At 39.3% G+C, this 20186-nt stretch overlaps 1 protein-coding gene across 3 annotated transcripts in view; it reads right to left on the reverse strand.

The window, feature by feature from the left end:
• Positions 1-19137, reverse strand: part of arhgap10 (Rho GTPase activating protein 10) — a 54114-nt gene extending 34977 nt beyond the window's left edge. For all 3 annotated transcript variants that reach the window (XM_074698085.1, XM_074698094.1, XM_074698077.1), the window contains exons 1-3: positions 18560-19137; positions 1066-1161; positions 766-827 (exon numbers count right to left, since the gene is read on the reverse strand). In XM_074698085.1, the coding sequence (XP_074554186.1) occupies positions 766-827; positions 1066-1161; positions 18560-18713 (312 nt within the window). In that variant the 5' untranslated portion in view covers positions 18714-19137. The remainder of the gene's footprint in view (positions 1-765; positions 828-1065; positions 1162-18559) is intronic.
• Positions 19138-20186: the final 1049 nt, after the last annotated feature.

A 20186-nucleotide genomic window follows, 5' to 3' on the forward strand; every position in this document is an offset into this window, starting at 1 on the left:
CTTAGTTGGATTTCTTTTAAGAGTATTTTCACAAACAATCAGAGTTACCAAGTCTACAGCATGCTTTTTAAAGTCTTCAAATTGAGTGCTTCATTACAACAAATAAATCTCAGGGATTATGTAAAACTTTTAGCACTTTATTGCAGCAGTCCATGACCCACTTTAACCTTTCAAACAGTCCTCCTTTCATTAAGTTGTATCTTTCACCATAAGATGTGTGATTTGTGTGGTTTATAAACTTGCAACTTTAACAAGGCCTCCCTTTGCAGAAGCTAGTTTTATGGCTGCATGTCGTAACCAGCTGTACTGTGGTGGACCTTGTTTCTAGCAGTAGCTCATGTGAATCTGTCCTGGTATTTAAAGCTTGGTTGTAATTAAATGAAAAAGCACTCCTGTCCTCTCTGCAGCCACTCCCCAGGCAGGTGTTGTGACAGTGACCCTTAGACAGGAACAATAGAACAACAGTTTGAACACTGTCAACACTCAGGGAACTGCTTTTGCTCTGTGTTACTGGATGCTGAGGCTGTTCTGTATGTTGGAGAAAATCATATTAGGAGCACCAGCCAGATCTCTGGTGCATGACAGAATTAGCCGCTAATAGATTCAGCTACCTAATATGGGCAGTAACACATGTAGGCTGGGGGAAATGCACACAGTGCTGGCACACACAGTTTAATAATTTAATTGCAATATACCACACAGACAGCCAGACACACACAGGTATTTTCCCTTGCTCTCAAGCAGGTCCTGACTGATTGTTCTCACCATTAGCTCTCTTTGGTCTTCTAGGTTCTTGAGGAATAAGGAGAACTCTTGCAAAGACTCATCTGAAGGAGAAAAAACACATGGTGATAAATGTCATCTTTCCTCCCCTCTTTCTCCCTTACAGTGGCTTTAAACACATTATAATGATCAGCTGTTCCCACCACAGTTGCACACCAAGAGCAGCTCTTAATTTGCTGGTACAGAGAGAACCATAAACAAACATTTACAGTACTTGCCTGTGCAGTGGCAACAAAACTAGTGGTTAGTTTCCACCATGTAAGGAGACAAACCCACACTCACCGATGCACTTCTCATCATCTGTCTTTGCATCTCCAATGTACTCAAACTGAAACTCTCCCAGGCACTGGGCAAACTTTCTCTGAGCCATGCCAAGTTCTGAAAGAAATCAGAAAATTGAAAACCATTACAATCAATGCACAGAAGACAGATTGCTTAGTATGACTTCATTTTTCGTGGTCAAGAGCTGCGATGTGAACACGCATTCAGCGAAAATAACTACAAACACCACTCAATAAACATACATTTCAACCCTCATTTTGATAATGGTGTAAAAAACACTGTAAATGGCTGCATAACAGAACTATCATCATGAGAGGTAGGCTTACTGCACCATCACATAAAGATAACACTCTGCAAACATCCTGTCTATGGTCTTCTACATCCTGTTGCACATCAAACCCAGTGTGTTTGGAGGGCAGGTTTCACAGGCGCCATACACGTTCAAACACATGGCTGTACTTAAGCATCAGTGTTTTACATGCAAGGGGAAAGAAAAAACAGTGATATTATCACTATATAATCCAAATAACCAGCACCTAAAAGAAGATGAAAGTGTACGTCTAGGGCTTTTATATGCTTTAATTTTCAAGTTTTATGGCAGAGTGCAATCATTTATTTGCCTTCTACACTAAAAAGTGATAAATTGAAGCTCACACTAATATTTTTGGGGTTTCTGTTGGTTTGTTAAGGCCACAACATGCTTTATGTTAAGGTGCTTCATTAATGTATCATCATTATTTTTGTTACAAAGGTTGGTGATGAAGTCTCTGCTGTCATAACCAGTGAATAGCACAATAAAGCATCTGCACTGACAGCACTAATGAAAGAGCTTCAAGGATGCTTTTCAAAACAAAACCCTGATCTGTTTTTGTTTTCAGTGGAGAGACTCTTTGTTTTCACCTTGTGCTTTTATTCTTCTATGGTAAGGTCAGTTAATTGATAAAAGAAGAACCTTTGTAATACTTGATTGCAATGATCATCTAACAACATCAGGTTACAGGAAACATCTTGTCTTGTAAAATCTCGGTTTGGCATTACATTCATAGCTTTGGCCCTTTCACTGGTGACTCTGTGACCTTTGTTTCTTCTTTTTAGTGAGATTGTTTTCTGACAAGACCCATCCCAATACTAGTACAACACATGAATGCATTCACAATTCATAAAGACTCACTTCTCTTACAGATCTTTCCCAACAGTTTTACAGCATAGTGTGCATTAAATTAGGGACATGGATAAGTTGATTAATTTGGGGGTGCATTGCAGCTGCCTACAAGGAGGTTGACTGAGGGCGAGGTTGAGTTGGCATTTCCAGCATGGCTCCATAGAGCCTTGTAGAAATCAGTGGGTGACATCACTGAACCTATGTCCATGTTCTATAGCCTACGTTCTCAAAATTTTGGACAACAACTTGCGTTTCATTGTAAAACTGTGTTGTAAGATGATTAATTCCCTCATATCATGATCAAAACAACATTCAGATTTTTGGTGGGAGTAGTAAGTGTTGTGAAAGTCAAACCTCAAGTACACTGCTGCAAATCAGTAAACACAGCAAACTGAATCTATTTCCAAACAGTAAAGAGATTCCCTGTGGTGGGATCTCTGACCCACAGTGGTCCTCCTGGGACTGGATGACAGAATGCAGAGTGGGTATTTTAAGACTGGAGCTGCGAGCTGTATACTGAGAAGCAGTGTCACTGGAAGAGGCAGATTGATGGGGCCCTATAGAAAAGAGCGGCTACGCTACACCTCTGGTACAGCTTTAAGTCTGCTGAACTTCTGTGATGACTACAAACATAATCGAGAGCTGGCTGGAATGAAGAGCTGCAAATAGGCACCAGAGATGCAATTGTTATCCATCATATCATTAGGGTGCCAGAAGTACAGCGCCTGGAGAGATGGTTTAATCTAGATGAAAATCTGTACACATATCCGTCTCTTAATTTAATGACAAAGGGCAAACAGGCCTGCCATTCTGAATAAACTGCCAAAAATTGAAAACTTAAGAGGAGTGGCTGTAGCAAGCCTTCAAAGTTGCATGTTTCTCCACTGAACAGGAAGCATTTTTTGTTTCAGCCATATATGCTCCAATCTGACCTAGATTTTACACGTTAAGAGTTTAAGCCTCAACATTTTTTATCACAGCCATAGCGCCCCCTGGTTTAAGCTGGAAATATTGCACTGCCAATCTATGAGATACAGATTGTTGTACGTACCCATATCGAGTTCGCTCAGTTCATTGAAACACCTTGATGTGTGCTGACATTTGTGTTTTCATCAAGGGATGTGGTCTTGGTGGTGTATCAAACTTTGATTCTGATATAAGAATACCATAAAATTTCAAACTGTTCTTGCTCGTGTTAAGTTCCACAAAACTTCACAAAATTCCAAATGGGAATTTGTGGGGCCCAAGCCTGAGGACATCCTTGTTGGAATGTTATGGTGTGGCCACACCAAACGCGAATTTGCGGCGCGATTACATACAAAGTCTATGCAAAGACGCGTTTAGCCGCCGATTCGCCTCTCGCGGCGCGATTCGCGCGTTTGGCGCGGCGAGTTTGGAGCGTTCACGCGTTTGGGCGGTAGACGCGAATTCGCTCGAGTTCAAAATATTCCCCCACTACGTCATTGTTTTGACAACGTTGGGGGGCAACTGCCGCCTGCTCCGGCTCCAACTCCGCCGGAGGATGGAGGAGAAAACAATCTGTGCGGTGTGTCATCATCCAGAGTAATACGATACGACGTGTGTACTCTACAGAGACCGGGAAAAAAGGATCAGGCTCGGTTGAAAGTCTCTGAGGAGACAGGTTTTGAATGTAAGTTCTGAAAACATTCGTTCCCAGCTGGATCTGCCTGTACGGGCTATCACTGAGTCCGACTGTGTTTTCCTCAGCGGAGTTTTAAGCCTGATAGAGAGGAGGAAAGTGCGGGGCAGGGGCAGAGCCAGGGAAAAGATGAAAGTTCTCTGTGCTCCTCTCTTTCCTCCACCCCTTCATTATCCCCAGGGAGACCTCCGGGAACATAGGTCGGGGGTTCGGGTGGTCGGGGGTACGGGGTGTCGGAGGTTCGGGGGATCGGGGATGAGATCGCAGGGAACAGCCAAGCAGGGCTGGTGGATTACCAGGGAGAGGCAGAGGCATTGATTGTGATCTTCAAAGCTTTCACACACTCTCCTGTCATGCTTTGGAAACCACAGCTCATTGTTTTTCAGATGCTCTTTTGGACTTTCGGTCTTTAAATGAATGAGCTCTCTACTCCGCATGCGCAGTACCGCGCATTCGCGTGTTCGCGCCTCAGGTTGTCAAAAAAGTCCAGCGGCGAGACTCGGGCGTTCACGCGGCGCGTGACAGGCCATTCGCGCGAGTAAATTCGCGTGTTCGCGTTTGGTGTGGCCGCGGCATAAAAGGAGTATGCTACCCAGCCAATGAGTTCAGCAGTTTTATCTTCTCTGTAGTAAAAGCTACGAATGTCCATACACTGAATCTTAATTAAAAAATGTATTTACATTTTTTTTATTATTTTCAATTTCAAGATAAAATTTCAGTGCAACAATCCACTCTTTAACAGTGTCTCTTTTTATTGTTTGCCTTGTCTTCTTGCTGCTTGCACACTCCAGCCTGTCTGAGTGGTGTGTGTACACATGCTATGGATTAAACCTGCAGTACGTCCCAAAGCCCAAACATGTGAGAGGTGTTGGACTATTTCTGCCTGTGCTGAGCACAAAGGGCAGAGCATTTGCCTCAGTAGCTTAGTTCAAACAGTCAAAAATCCACCACAAGTTGTCCGGCAGCTCTCTTTCATATAGTTGCAATTCCAAGACACACACAGAAATAATGGGTGACCAAACACCTGTTGTTGATTCTTTCAGTCAATTTGTCAGAGTCATGGAAGTAGAGGAAGCTAAGGGATGCAAACACAACAATAGGGCAGCTCATGTTTTACACTTTTTACAACTGTTTGTACTCCCAGCATGTCTTTATATTGCACATGAGGGTATTGTTCCTCTGGTTTTTGCAGGCGAGGTCCCATTTTTTAAAGAAACAAAAAGTAAAAACAATCAAAGAAAAACACTCCATTGTTAAAAAAGAGAATCTCATAGAGCAAAATATCAACAGAGGAAAGGACATTGAGGAACGTTGAGTATTTTGTGACTCGTTTATGATTCAATCATTAGCTTGCTAACTTCTATAGTCCCTGCACAGCTCTAACATTACATCATTCACAGAGACTGGGTCTAAATTTGTCCATTTCCTCGACACCACACAGAGTGGGCAAACAAAAAACAACACAAAAGCAACATTAAGAGACTGACAAAGGAAAGAAGTTTGGTTTCAAATCCTTCGGCTCAGGCACCACCAGTATTTTGGCAAGGAGGGTCACTGGATGCTAAATTATGTCAGTTATCGCACAGAATTGTTAGATATTAACAGTTTAAATTAGTAAAGTTAGACAACAAACTAATGTCAACCTCAGACACTCATTGTGAACTCATGTTATTAATACAGCAAAAGCAAAGAGGTGACTTCTAGCTGAAGTAAACAAGCCTGTTATTTAGAGGGTTTTGAGTACAGGTTACAGGCATTAATTTCAAAATAGGGGTATGACCAAAAGAAGCTTGTCAGCCTACACTTCAGGAGCAAACAAAGTACATAGCCGTTTTCTATAAAGTGACTGTGAAAACAGAACACAATCCAAACCACAGAGGGACAGTTTAAACCTATACAAAGGATGTGTGAGGCCACAAAAGTTTACTCTGATCCAGGTAAGAGTCCTTAATTTGCAGCACACAAAACGAAAGGAGACAAAGAAGACTGTCCTTGTCTTTGACATAGTCCATAATTTTAGGAATTCAGTAAGAAGCATGAATTCTTTGGGATCTACCATTTTCTTTTCCTGTAGTTCTGTTCAAAGTGGTAGTTCTTATCTTAGACATGTATGGATGTCAGCCAGGAGTGCTGACTGCATCATTATGATCATATTTCACTGCTGCTGGTGTTTTTTTATTGTCTACCTGTCAAACACAACATAATAAAACTTCTCCAGAGAACTGTCATATTGTGGTGAGAGTTTAATCCGTACCGTACTACTCACACCCCGATGAAGATAATCTTCTCTCTGAATGCTTTCATTCTTTTAATGCTCCGTTTTTGGAGTATTATTTTCCATTGCACTGTTTTTATTGGTAAAAAAAAAAACAGCTTCAAATCTGCATTCCTTCTAATGGCCAATAGGGACAGAAACCCTGCTAATTCAATAAAGAGTTGATCATAAACAAGTCTCTGAGAATAAGATTGGTGTTGTTCTTCAGAAAAGTATGTTTTAATAATTATTGTACTGATCAAGTTGTTTGAAGCATGGCTTTCTAGAATACACTCATTTTGCAAGTATGCAAGTCCACCCTCTTCTCTGGCAAAAATCACTTCTGGCTCCAAAAACAAGATGCTACATCAAAAATATCTTACTTGGACCTGAGAACAGTTATCAACAAACCAATGAATGCTTCAGAGTGGCTATGTCCACTTCTTATTTTCAGTATGTGTTTAGATCAGCCTTATAATGGCATGTTCAAACAACTATACCTGTTATCATACCAAATCCTACACTGAGCTATAAAAGCTCATTAAAAAACTAACCACACCTAAAGACAAATAACCTCGGCAGACAAAATTTAAACTAACACAGGCAGCTGCCAGAGCCTATTTTCAAAAGAATTACAGCATCTTTCAGCACATTATTTTTGTTTTACTGCTTTAGGCTTCGCTTTTTATGCTGTTATCTTGATTCATAGAAGGGAGCAGCTTTCTGAGAAAAAAGACTAACATATAAAGTCATAATGGAGCATTTAGCAGCTTAAGAGCCTGAGTTTTTTCCTTTTTTCAGAAGTTGATAGAGCCTTGAAAGGGCAAAGTATAGATGTATTTTGAACTTGAATTTCTTGGTTGAAAGGAAATATCAATCCAATTAAAACATCCCTAGGCAAGAAGACTGAGACTTTTTTTTAACTATCAGGTCATTCTGCTCCTGGTTAGGCTGAAAAATGTATAAAACATAAATTTAGTCATTGTTGGTATTGTTTGTATCTCTTCCTATGTCCCAAGTTCCTTTTAGTTATGGCTTTATTACTATCTACTGTATTATGCATTGTAGATTTCATGTATTAAAAGCTAACAGGGAGCTCACGTTAAAAAAAAAAAAAACTCATAATAAATTCCATTCAAGAATTTAAGAAGGGTAACAAAACTGTAGCAGCTTGATTTCTTCATATGTTGTATATTGTATAAATTCAAGAAAATCTGGCACACAACGCAGAATACTTAGAAAGGCAATTTGATGGTTTGAAAGTCTTTTTTATATTTTTTTTAAAGAAAACTCAATTGTTATCCATTTATTTATTTATTTATTTATTTATACTTATTCTCGTTTGAAATTGGATGCCAGCAACATGCTCCAACACAGGTGAAATAGGGGCATGTTTATTTTTGTGCTGCATCACCTACTCTTTCAACAACATTCTTGGGAACTGACGAGACCAGTTTTTGGAGTTCTGAGATGAAATGTCTTTGATAAAGGATTTCAGCTGCTCAACAGTTCAGGGATATCCTTGGCATATTTTTCATGTGATGATGCTTCAAATTATTTCATATGATTACAAGGCTGAAAGTCACAGATTTGGCACTCAGACTCTTCTATTACGGAGCCATGCTGTTGCAATAAATGCAGAACTTGTTTTGACATCATCGCAAGGAAACATGCAAGGTCTTCCTTGAAAAGCCATTGTTTGAATGGCAGAATTTATTTCTCTAAAACTCAGGATCAGATGCATGAGCTACCCATGCCATGGACACCTATGCAACCCCATACTTTCACTGTTGTTGGTTTTTCAACTGTGTGCTAAAAGCAAGCTGATGACCTGTCAATTTTTGATTAATGGAGCATTTAATGTGTTGGTTTTGAATATTTTCAGCTGAAGATAGTATTTGAATGATTTGCAAGCCATCAAAATTTGTTCTTATCAACATTTTACTTAGCATACCGACTTTTTGACAGTAACACTAAATTTAGTTTTTCAATTAGACATGCTGACCCTTAGGGCTGCGATGATATGCCATTCTTGCGATTGCATTCTGTTATGATTTTTGGAATACCAATTCGATTTAAATTAAGATTCTTCTACTATATCAGGAGCCATATTTTCCCATAAAATGCACATCATGAGGGTCAGAGAGAAACATTTGACCCTCTGTTCTAGTTTATTAACCCCTTAATGCCTGAATTAACAAATAATTATAAAAATAGATTGATTTTATGTATTAAATTAAGTGGATATTATAAATTTGAGTATAGTACACACAATAGTTATAACTAAGTTATATTAAAATAAGAAGTTCATCCCCTGACTAATATATTGTGACATAATGGTAGGGATGGGTACCTTTCACATTTGAAACGATATGGTACCGATGCCCGGTACCTGGCAATCGGTACTGGTACTCAATGGTACCAATTTTTGGTACTTTTTTCTGTGTATCTGGTAAAAAATATCAATTTGTTAAATAATAAAATCTAATTTCTTAACATTTAGTGTATTTATTCTTCAATATATAACCTTGCAATATTGTGTTTGTGTCCAGCATGGAAAATCACCTAATCTTCCACTCCCTCACAGTCACAAGGATGCATTTAGGTACCTAAACATGGTACCTTTTGGTTTTACATGAATCGATACCCGGTACTTTGACAGAATTTGGTCGGTACCTATAAAAGTACCTAAATCAGAACCCATCCCTGCATAATGGATCTAATATGATCTTTGGTATGTGTAGAATGTGAATCAGTAGGTAATAATGAGATACAAAGGTCATTTCAGCTGCATTGAGACCTGACAGGGTATGTCACAAATTTGCAACAACAGGCATCAAGGAGTTAACAAAGACTAAACTGAAGAATTTGAAAGAAAATCATTTTTTTGACATAGAATTCTGATTTTGATATTGTCAAACAAAAAATCCCAATGAAATGTTTTATGTTTTTTTTCTCCCACCCCTACTGGCCCTAATAGCCCAAAGGTACGTAATCATGCATGTTTTGCTTTCTGAATACAGTTTATTGTAAAGTTTAAGGCATGCTGTGTCCCAGCTAATGCAGCATCAAGGCTCAGTCCCTGTGGACAATCAGTGAGTGTACTACCAGAACAGTGATGTCAATAGATAGATCTGCAGGTTCTTTATTGGAGCCATATGTGAGCACGGTGTGCAAATCACACACATCTATACAATCTGATTACAAAGGCTGCATGCGTGTTTAACTATCTGCAGGCTGGGCGGTTCATATGAGAATACATATGAGGCCATGCTGTGTGCACTTCATTACATAAAACTTAAGGAATGAAAGTTATCCGGTTACATGGAGCTCCAGCATAACTTGACAACAGCCAGCCACATTTTGAGGAGAAAGGTTTTATCTGTGCAGTTTGGTTTGAAGTTACAACAGAAAGATCAACTGGATACAATCAGTGGAGCAATAAACAAAAGTGTCAGATGAGAGGTCTGAATAACAGATGGAAATGATAGCCGCTGTCCTACAGGGAAGGACTATATCACAAGAGAGAAATGCCTCACACACTAGGGCAAAGGCTTCTCCTGCTTTTTGCCTTTTAAAGAAAGGCATTTCAGAGCAAACCTGGGAACTGTCAAACTTGGCTAGTTTCTCTGCAGAAAGCCAGAGACATAAGTCTGCTGGCTTTAGCGCATGAGTCACACAGACCCCACCTTACATCAATCTGATGCTACAGGCCAGATTGTTTCTGTAGCAGGAAAAAACATGATAAAAAAGCTGCCCAGCTTTGTGACATAAACATCAGTGCCCCTGGTCAGAAGAGGTGGGAAGAAAAACAAAGATGACACAATGGGGAGGGCACAGAGTCACAGGGCTGGTTATTATGGAGCACCACAAACCAAAGCCCAAGTTTTTCTCCCTTTTCCCCAACAAGGCTGCTGTCACAAAATGACAGCAACAAGAGGCAAAAATCACACGTTTCACTATAGCAAAAAGACACAAATAACCTTTTTCTTGCTTTCTGTTGTTTTTTACAAGCTTGTGAATAAGTTCACCTTTTATCCTTTTAGTCAAAGGTGTTTCATAACACACACAGCTGAGCCCCAACTGAGGATTACGTAACTCTATCTCCATTATTCAATCAGGTAAATATGTAAATGTTCATGTTTTGTTTTTAGGGCAAAGATCCAGCATGCTTCCATTGTTGTAGCGTAGCATTGCATAGCACAGCATAGAATTATTTTGCAGTGACAACCCCCCTGGGTTCCCTTTTTCTTTTTATAGCTTAAAACTATGGCTACTGTGCATCTTTTAAATGATTTATCACAGCCATACAACTTAGAGAGAGCCGAGAGAAGCATGTTTCACTGTGGAAAAGTTTTTTCCATTTTACAAAAATGAGTTTGTTATCTTCTTACTGTCTGTCAGGAAACTTAACATTTTATGTTCTGGCTTCTGCTGCCAAAGTTTTCCCCAAAACAAACCAGTGAGGTATGTATATGTCAAAGTTCATCTGCTGAAGACGTCCTCAGTGTATTGGTTGGCAGCTGGTGGAGTGTTGTTTGTTATGATTTCTACGGTCTCATCAGATGTGCCACTTAGGTCACAGCTCGCCTGGTCCAGCGTTAACGTGCTGCGCCTTTCCACAATCCTTCCTGTTCCACTGTCCTGTCTTTTCCAGCCTGAATGCCTGCTCCTCACTCTGAGACCACCTTTGCCCTCAACCCACCCTCTCCCACAGTCCCAGCCCTCCCTGCCCATAAAGCATGCATTACTTCATTCATGATTTCCTTATCCTCAAAACAATTCTGTAGTAACATTATCCTGTCAATATTGACCAAGAACTTAATAAGATTTATCAGTATGTGGGTATTTTGTGAGCAAATATTCAAAATGTTATCACAAAGTGAGATTTGCTTCAAATTGTCCTGGAAATTTGCCATTTGCAGCAAAAAAGGAGACCCAGAAGCATACTTATGCCATCAAGCAAAGCACTGTCAATATCACAGAAAGCCTTTCTCTTTTTAGGGATGAAAAACAGTTCCTCCCACATGACTTCTAATGCGTTTTTAATGAAAGATTGTAATGCTGGTCCCTGGCAGAATCAGTAATGTGATTACAGAGAGCAGCAGAGCGCCAAGGCACACATGATGGCATGCTACCCCTAAACCTGTCTGCCACAGAGAGGGAAACAAAAAGTCTTTCCACGAACTTGTTTCAAAGTGGAACTGAAAGTGAAGAAAAGAAATACAAATCATGCAGTTATGAGTCAGTTAAACAGAGGAAGTCCAGCTGTGGGGCTGACCATAACTGACCCCACTGCAGCTTCACATTTACACAGCAGCAACAGCAGTAACAAAGCATGCAGGAAAGCTAAATAGGCAATATTAATGTGAGAGAAACCCTGGTGATTTGTGATACTTTCAGTCATCACAGAGGTGATACGCATCTCACAGGTCACTAAGTATTTATATAAAAAGCATTCAAGTCAATCTAATCCACTTGTACAGTTTTCCAAACCATAAGTTGATGCTAAGTTTCCTAAGATCAGCGAGGCGTACTGTTAAATGAATCAAACAACAGGGTTTCCTCTGCCCTCCGCCAAACAGTGACAATCAAATTCATTCTATTTCCATATAACACCAGATCCATAGACTGTGTAAAACATGGACGTAGTCTCACCGAGGTCACCCGTCTGTTTCTGAAATGGAAAATGCAGCACATCGGCTATAGCGGCCATATTGGTAGTGGCAAGGGCTTCGCATACAGCCATAGGGCGCCTGATAGTCACGTGACCCTCAGCTGTGCCTCTTATTGGGTTAGGGTTGGGGTTAGGGTTAGGGTTAGGGTTAGTACAGTGGGTGCTGATAGTAAAATTAGCAACTCAGACAGGAGACGTTTTTTGAACCAGGCTGTAAAAAGATTAACTTCTGCTTTGAAAATGGCTTTTTTTGGCTTGGTGTGTATTTGACTTCCGGTACTTCCAGAGCCAGCCTCAAGCGAACACTCCAGAATCAGCAGATTTTAGCACTAGTCTCCTATTCTTAGACCGGAGGTTGCCGCTTGATCAGATCACAGCAGAAGTAATTGAAGGTTACCTCTCTTATAGATCATGTCTATACCTTGTTCTTTTATTGGATAGACTAAACAGTCTGATGTTATCTATCTTATTAACATGAAGGGGTGTCATTTCTGTCTATACATGCATGTTCCCTTTTATCCTCTGCTCTCTGTATGGCGCACAACAAAGTCCTGCCCTGATGTGTCCACAGAGACACACACACAGACAAGCGCACTGTGTGTAGCAGATAGAGAATTGGGAAAACTAATGTCACAACCCCCACAAGAAATGCAGGATTTTTTTTTTTTTTAAGTTGGGATGTCTCGATCGGATCATGTGATCGGAATTGGGGCATTTTTTAACAATCAGAGATTGGGGGAGAGGGAATCAGAAAAAGCCTTGGGCCTTAGTTCTTGTTTTTAATTAAAATGTGTATAATAGCACATCATTATTCATTTTAGAACAGAACATCATTTGTCATTATAACAAGTACAACGAAATTGCAAACAAGAAATTGCAACCTTATTGTCACACACATAAAAGGTAATCTTGTGGTGCACCACTGAGAAGCTTTATTTTTATTTTGTTGATCCAATGCTGCACTAAGCGGAGAAAAAAAAGCTATATCCATGTTGGATGGAATGATACCTTCATTTAAATAAAACAAAAAAACACTCAAAGGACAACTGGTAGGAGTTTTTCTTTTCTCTTAATGCATTGCTGAAAGAACAGATCAGGAAATATCGTAATCGGCAGATACTCAAAATTTAAAAAATCAGAATCGGGTCGGGAGCAAAAAAACGTGATCGGGACATCCCTATTTTTAAGTGCTCCCATGTCTCGCTCCACTGCTAGTAGCACATCATCACACTGCCTATCTTCATCTTGTACTATTTTAGATAAAAATGGCTCAAGCACTTCTTGAATCGGTAAATTCTCAGTAAACTTACTGGTTGCATAGATGAAAAATTTACTTCTACTGTCTCAAGCTTTAGGGGCAAAATGCGAACATTTAGGGGCAGTCTGCAGCCCTGATCAGGTACTTGTTACATATCATTACAGGTATTTGTTATGGATGCTCAAGTTAAATTTGAAATGAAATTGAAAACTACTTTTCAGCAGTCAAGAAAACAATCAGTGAAAAAGTTTGAGTTTTAAGAACTACTCGTGTCAGCTTAGAACAACACAAAGGGTGGGACAGAGGGTACAGACAGGACACGGTTCCTGTTGAGGAAACCCTGTGAAACAGAAGCACATCTGCATGCTGCTCCTCTCATGGGCACTTCCATGTCATAGCTCTCTGGCCCAGGGCCCTGCTGTAAAGCTTCCTCTCAGAACCAAGGACTTTCCGTAGTGGGACATCCTCCCAGCTGACGAGAGCAGGGAGTCACTGAGAGGCTGTGAAGGGCCTGGGAGTCACACATCCACTATTGTGTTACAGACAGTCCAAACACCACAGATCAGTCCAAGGTCAAAACACAACAGTTCAAGTGTTTTATCAGACGTTTCTTTCATTCACACATTTTACTCACATCTTTTACTTTTGCATTACTCAACTTGAACTCCACCTGTGAAAGGAGTCTTATCATTTGAAGACACACAGTTGGCCATTTGGATTTAATGGCCCTGCTTTAGATCAACTATCAAGGTGGGTAAACACCCTTTGTACATAACTCGACATCTGGGTTACTGTCAGGCCAATCTCATATTTTTTGTCACAGTTAATAATATTGAAGATTCTCTTTATGTTTGTAACAGGACAGGGAAATAACAATGATTACAAAATTACAGACAGCAATTAAATGATGTTATAAACAGTCATTGAACATCAGCAGAAGGAACAGGCTACATCTAAAAAAAGCAGTCTCAATGAGCGGCCTCAGTGTGGACGTTGTAGGTTAAAAAAGAACCTTAGTAGTGTCAAGGCATTTTAAAAAAGAACAACAAAAAAACACGTCCACCACTTCCTTCCTGAAAGTTTAACTGACTATGCATTAATCTTGCTGGGGACATACAGCTTCGTTTTGTAATCCTCCCCTTGTTCACATCACAGAGACGCTTCATAATTAATGAATAAAATCCCTCTGCTGGACACACTCACAATCAACTTCCAAAAAGTGACTCATAGAGATGCCGCAGTCACATAACGGAGGAAATATAAGACAACGCGTCCTCCTGAAACTCTACACCATGTGTCAGTTTGCACCAACATAGCAGAGCATCAGCTCAACTGTGAGCAACACGAGCAACAGTGAATACCAGAGTTCACCATGGTGCTGCTCAGGAGAAGTCAGACAAGTGAAAGTAGGATTTAGAAAGTGCATGTCATCTTCCAACTTTAAGTAAAAGCAAGGTACAATTAATGAAAAATCAGCAAGTTTTATTTACTGCCCTTCTTAGATCTTTAAACAAGCAGTATCAAAAAATGTGATTTAGCTGCAGTTGTGGGATTAAATTTCACCATTTTTAGAAAGGTCATAAAAATTGGGTCAGGAACCACGTTAGGTCACAAGTACAAAAGAATAAAATGACAGCGCAGAGTAACTTTGGTGTGGTATATTGGAGGTAACTCTGGTGTCCTGACTTACTCTATTGAAAATCTAACTGAATGGAAGGAGAAAACTTCTCTTAGACCTCAACCAGCACTGTCCTGATGGTTCAGTCTCAGTAAGACAAAGTCAATTCAGGGTAAGGCAGCAAAACCAATGAATTCACCTCAGCCCGAAAGTCACTGTTGGAATCACCAGCACTGTAAGTTTATCAAGTGCTTAAATAGGGATGGGTAACTTTCACATTTGAAACGATAGGGTACTAATGCCTGGTACCTGGCAATCGATATCGGTACCCAACGGTACCAATTTCCGGTACTTTTATGTGTTCATGTGGTAAAAAATATCAATTTGTTTAATAATAAAATGTAAATTGTTTTAAACTTAACATATTTATTCTTCAATATATAACCTTGAAATGCTGTGTTCATGTCCAGAATGGAAAATCACCTTCTCTTTCACTCCCTCACAGTTACAATGATGCATTTAGGTACCTAAACATGGTAGCTTTTGATTTTACGTGAATCAGTACGCGGTACTTTTGACAGAATTCAATCGGTACCTATAAAAGTACCCTATCCGGTACCCATCCCTATGCTTAAAACAAAGACACTTGTTCTGCTTATGTAACATCTGCAACATTTAATGCTAAATACACATAAATACTAATTAACAAAGAAAATATTCAAGTTTTTGAATGATTCAGTTTAAGGATCACAGTAATGTAATCAAGTAATGATCCCATGTGATACAAGTTGGCGATTATTGATAGGATAGGAAATACGTTATGATATGGCACAAAACAAAAACAAAAAAATGAAATGAAACAATATGACACAATACAAGGCCAAACAATATAAAACAGTTTGATTAAAGCAATACAAACATGATTCATTCAGGATATTACAATACAAGAACAGGGGTTGACATTAAGCTAAATTTGCCTGTTACTATCAGCTGGTTTAAAGGTTGGGTAGCCTGGAGACCTTCAGGATTATGCTAACATAGATATCATTCAAAGCATTCATGCTTCAACTGTAGGCTGAGCAAACAGATTTCTGTGCAGGGGGTAACAAATCATTCCTACAATATGACGCAAACTAACTCTACTGGGCTTTTTTAGCACTGACCAGCAGATTAGGCAGAAAGAATAACATTTTAGCTTTGTCATATTGTGGCTAACTCCAATAGCCTTGCCTGTGTGGTTGGAACTTTCTCTCTTCTGCTCTGATACTATCAAAAGGTAACTTCAGGTCTAACAATAAGAAGCTGTGCAGAAGTGCTACAATTAGCAGTTCATTGAGTGTCTGCTTGAGGCCAGCTTTTGAAGTACCAGAATCCACATCTGCATGCAAAAGGAAAAAACAAAACAAAAACAAGGACCACACAGCCTGGTACAAAAATGTCTCCTGTCTGAATCACCAATGTCACTAAGGGTACACAATGCACAGGGGGTTGATATTTGTTTCTATCACTGCTGCTAAGAAGATGTTAAAACAACAAGTTTACCCAATCAGAGGCACAGCTCACTTGACAAACAGGAGGGCACCCTATGGCTGTTAGTGTGGACACTCAGAGCCCGCCCCATTTCCAATATGGCCCCTGTCAACAGTTTGCTTCAAAACTCCATTTCTGGAACAGACAGATGAAATCATGGAGGCTGCATCCATTTATTTTACAGTCTATAGATACTACCAGTCACTCTCTCTTGACTCTTCTGGTGATTAAAATTTTGACTTGTTGACTTTTGCCTGAGAAAACCTGGAGTTCAGATAAGATAGGAAAGGATACATTGCAATACAAATTCGGTATAATAAGCGATGATAGAGTGCCTTACCATGCAATATGATTTGGTACTAAATGAGACAATATGGGACTTCCTCTGCAGTAACTAGAGATGTGATATGGATGTTTTAATTAAAATAACAACAGCAACTCCACTGCATGTTGCCCATAAACTACGTAATAAATATAATCCCAAAACTTGAAATATTTTATTCCTAAACTTGATGATGTGGGTTTTGATTAGTTAATTTAAAACCATTTAAAGTTTAATTTTTACAGTGTAGTAGACTGATGAAATAATAATTATTGGCATTTTTGTGCAGTGTTGCATTTTTGCATTTTTATGAGTAAAACTGGTTACAAAAAGTCAAACTTATGGGTTACACTGACATCTTTCACCCAATAATTTCTTTGCAACATTAGTTTAATGTCACAGTAGTTTAATTGACAAACTTGACATTTATGTTTCCAAATTAAACATATGTATGAAACATTGCATTTGACTTCCATTATTTCAAACACAATAAAATAGAAAAGAAAAGTTGTTTTTAATAAAATAGTTAACAGTGTAGAATATTGCAATTTATCACAGTATTGTAATTTTGTGATATTATTGTAGTGTGACCTAGGTATCGTGTTACGTATCGTGAGGTTCTTGCCAATACTCACCCCTAGCAGTAACATTAACAAATAAAAACAGTAAATAAAAACAACCTTAAACAAGCAAACTGCACATGAAAAGCAGCAAAGTGAAGAAATTGCGCTTTTTCTTTATAATCTCAGGGATTCTTTGCTAAAGTAGGTAAAAATCCATTCTTTTAAATCGGGCATTTGGCAACATCTGTCAGAAGGTAGATGCTAACACCAGAGTGAAGAGTTGTGATATGGGTCAGACAGTGCTCCTAATGATATAATGATACATAACATTTGAGCATAGTAGTTTCTGTCCCTGCTTCACTTACTGCTAAGTTTGCATGGAGGAGAAAAAGGTTTTTAGAGGTCAACGCTCCTTTTACACCAGTAGTATAAAGGACAACTTTGTTGCTGATTTCCAGCTTGTGGGCTGGACCCTTGAAATGGCCACAAAACCAAAACATCATGATCTCAGAGGAAAGCTGTCTTTTATGCTAGAGCTGCTGGAGTTTTGACCTCAATACCAAATTGTTCCGAATCGTAAATGTGCTCCTAAAACTGCTGACATAATGAAGTAAGCCTGGACTAAGATCACTGTGTAGGCTTGGCACCAACACCTCGCTGGATCTGTGCCTTAAAGACACAATAAGAGACGTGACTTAATGCAGGCCATGAGCAGTAGTTTGTGTAAAAGTAGGTCTGTGTAAGGGTTTAGGAACAGAAAAACATGTTGAGCGAGAGTCCGAATCACCAGGCGACTGTAGCACTGCTGAGAGAATGTACCTTAAGCTACATTAACCTGAAAGCACTGGTGCCACTGTTCCCTGGGAGGAAACTTAGTGTTACTTTCTCCCTGAATTGAAATCCTTTGCCTTTTTCAGCTTTATATGTTTTAGCATATATTTGAGGATTACTGTCTGAAAACATTAGAAAATAAAGCACAGACTTCTTCCAAAAACTACCTGAGCAGTCCATGTTTTAATGACTTGAAATGTGGCTGTAAGCAACATTGAGCACCTCTAGGCGAGCCCAGCCCACAAGACTAGAGTTCAAAGAGATAACAATCTAATGAGTTTAACCCAGCTGAGGTGTGTGTTTGTGACTGAGAACAAACAGAAAAAGAGGTTGGTGTTAAAAGATATCAAAGACTCGAATGTCAGAAAACAGGTATATCTACCCTCATACAGATCCGATTTAATACAAGCAATACTCTTATCAGGCAGACAGAGCATTTGTACGGAAAAACACTTCATTTATTCTGCAGCTGTTTCTTCTCATAATCATAACACAGGGAAATAGGAAGAGCGATCAATCTGAGGGAAAAGTTGGACCTTAACACTTCTTTCCAAAGCAAGTGCACGATTTGTTTGACTTCCCAAAGACTTTTTCTTACATAATCAAGTTGGAAACTTACGCTTCGTTGCATTGATGAGGTTCTTCCCATCTTTGTACAGTTCTTTGATAAATCTGTTGGTCTTTTCCAGCTCTGCTTCGTGTGCTTTTATTTTCTCCCTGAAGCTCGGGCTGTCCAGATAGCATTCACTGAATTCCAGCGGGTGTAGTCCCATTTTTGTGACAGAAGTTATAGCTTTGTCTGCTGAAACTTAAAAACTTGTCCAAAAGCCTCTTACTTTTTGTTGAGGAAAAAAACTGCAGTTCCTATCAAATGACCGCTCCTTTCTCAAGCAGTGTCAGGTCTAACGGAGGAGCATAGCTACGTCAGGTAGCAGCAGCTAACGGTGATTAGCATTGTAACTTATGACACCCAGGCGCATGGGTGTTCCCACAGTTGTCAAATAACGAAGCGACAGGTATAACGGTTAAAAGGTGAAAACGATACACGGTAAGGTGCGGTGTTCATAGGAAGCCGGTTCACAGATATTGTCAGAGAGTCATGTTTGCTGTGTCTGATTTTCCTTCCTCCATCAGCCGTACTCCACCTAGCAGAGTGACAGATTGGGAAACTCTGCTGACATCTGCGTGCGTGTAGCAAACTTCTGCCAAAGAGTAGCTCGTCTCTACAAGATGGTTCACTAATACATACTTCCACCTACACTTAACCCCCATTGAACTACAGAAACTACAACGTTACTCATAAGTTATATTAATGTGTGTAAAGCGTTTTACTGCTCTGATTGAACCATTTCCAGCATTAATAGACCCCTAGAGTGATATTGAGGGTAATCAAGTTTTTCAATCTATATCTTTCATTTTCCACAGTTTTTAATTAATGAAATACCTTTAGTTACTAATTTATGGACTTATTTAATGAAAAAAACTCTGTATGGATGTCTTAATTTGTTATTGCAAGAGCTGACTGACCAATGCTGTTTGGCAATCAAACAATGGATAAGTGCTAAATAAGTATGTAGTATAGTTCCTACCAGAATGTCATGCAGATCATCGAGTAACTTAAACATGTAGTTTTTACTCACAGCTTTGAAAACGTTATGTCAAAACTGAATATGGCCTGGAACTTCATTTAAAGACATCTATTTCACTAAATATACCAATATACAAATAAAGTGAGCAAACTGAAAGACACTTTTTTACAGTATGAGGAAGGCTGACATTGAACCAATTTTGAATGATAGATCCTAAGACAAATTTGTATCTTTCTAAGTTAATAGACCCATTGCATACCCATGAAGACTTCATGTAATTGTGGATGGCACTGAAAACAAAGAACAGGAATGACAATTTGTATTACCAACACAGTCAGGTTTGCAAAATGAGGACACTAAAGTAACCATGGTTTGCCAACTGCAAGCTCAAACTCAACAGTGGTGCAAAGCCTAAATAATAAGGCATACAGCTGAAGTCGTTTACAGGGCTTTAAAAAGGTACTCGAGATGACTGTCAGTAGATTTCCAGTGTAAACATGAGGTAGGACAATAATGATTAAGCACACCATCTGCTTTGAGACATTTCTAAGGTGAAACACTGTGAAGAAACTGAAGACTAAACACCTCAAACACTGCATTGCTTAGATTAAATTCTGCCTGTTCAGGTTCTATTTGTGATTAAATGATAGCCGAACA

This window comes from Halichoeres trimaculatus, unplaced genomic scaffold, assembly GCF_033239565.1.
Source record: "Halichoeres trimaculatus isolate MK-OKI-2021-1 unplaced genomic scaffold, fHalTri1.1 fHalTri1_scaffold_2, whole genome shotgun sequence".
NCBI lineage: Eukaryota > Metazoa > Chordata > Actinopteri > Labriformes > Labridae > Halichoeres > Halichoeres trimaculatus.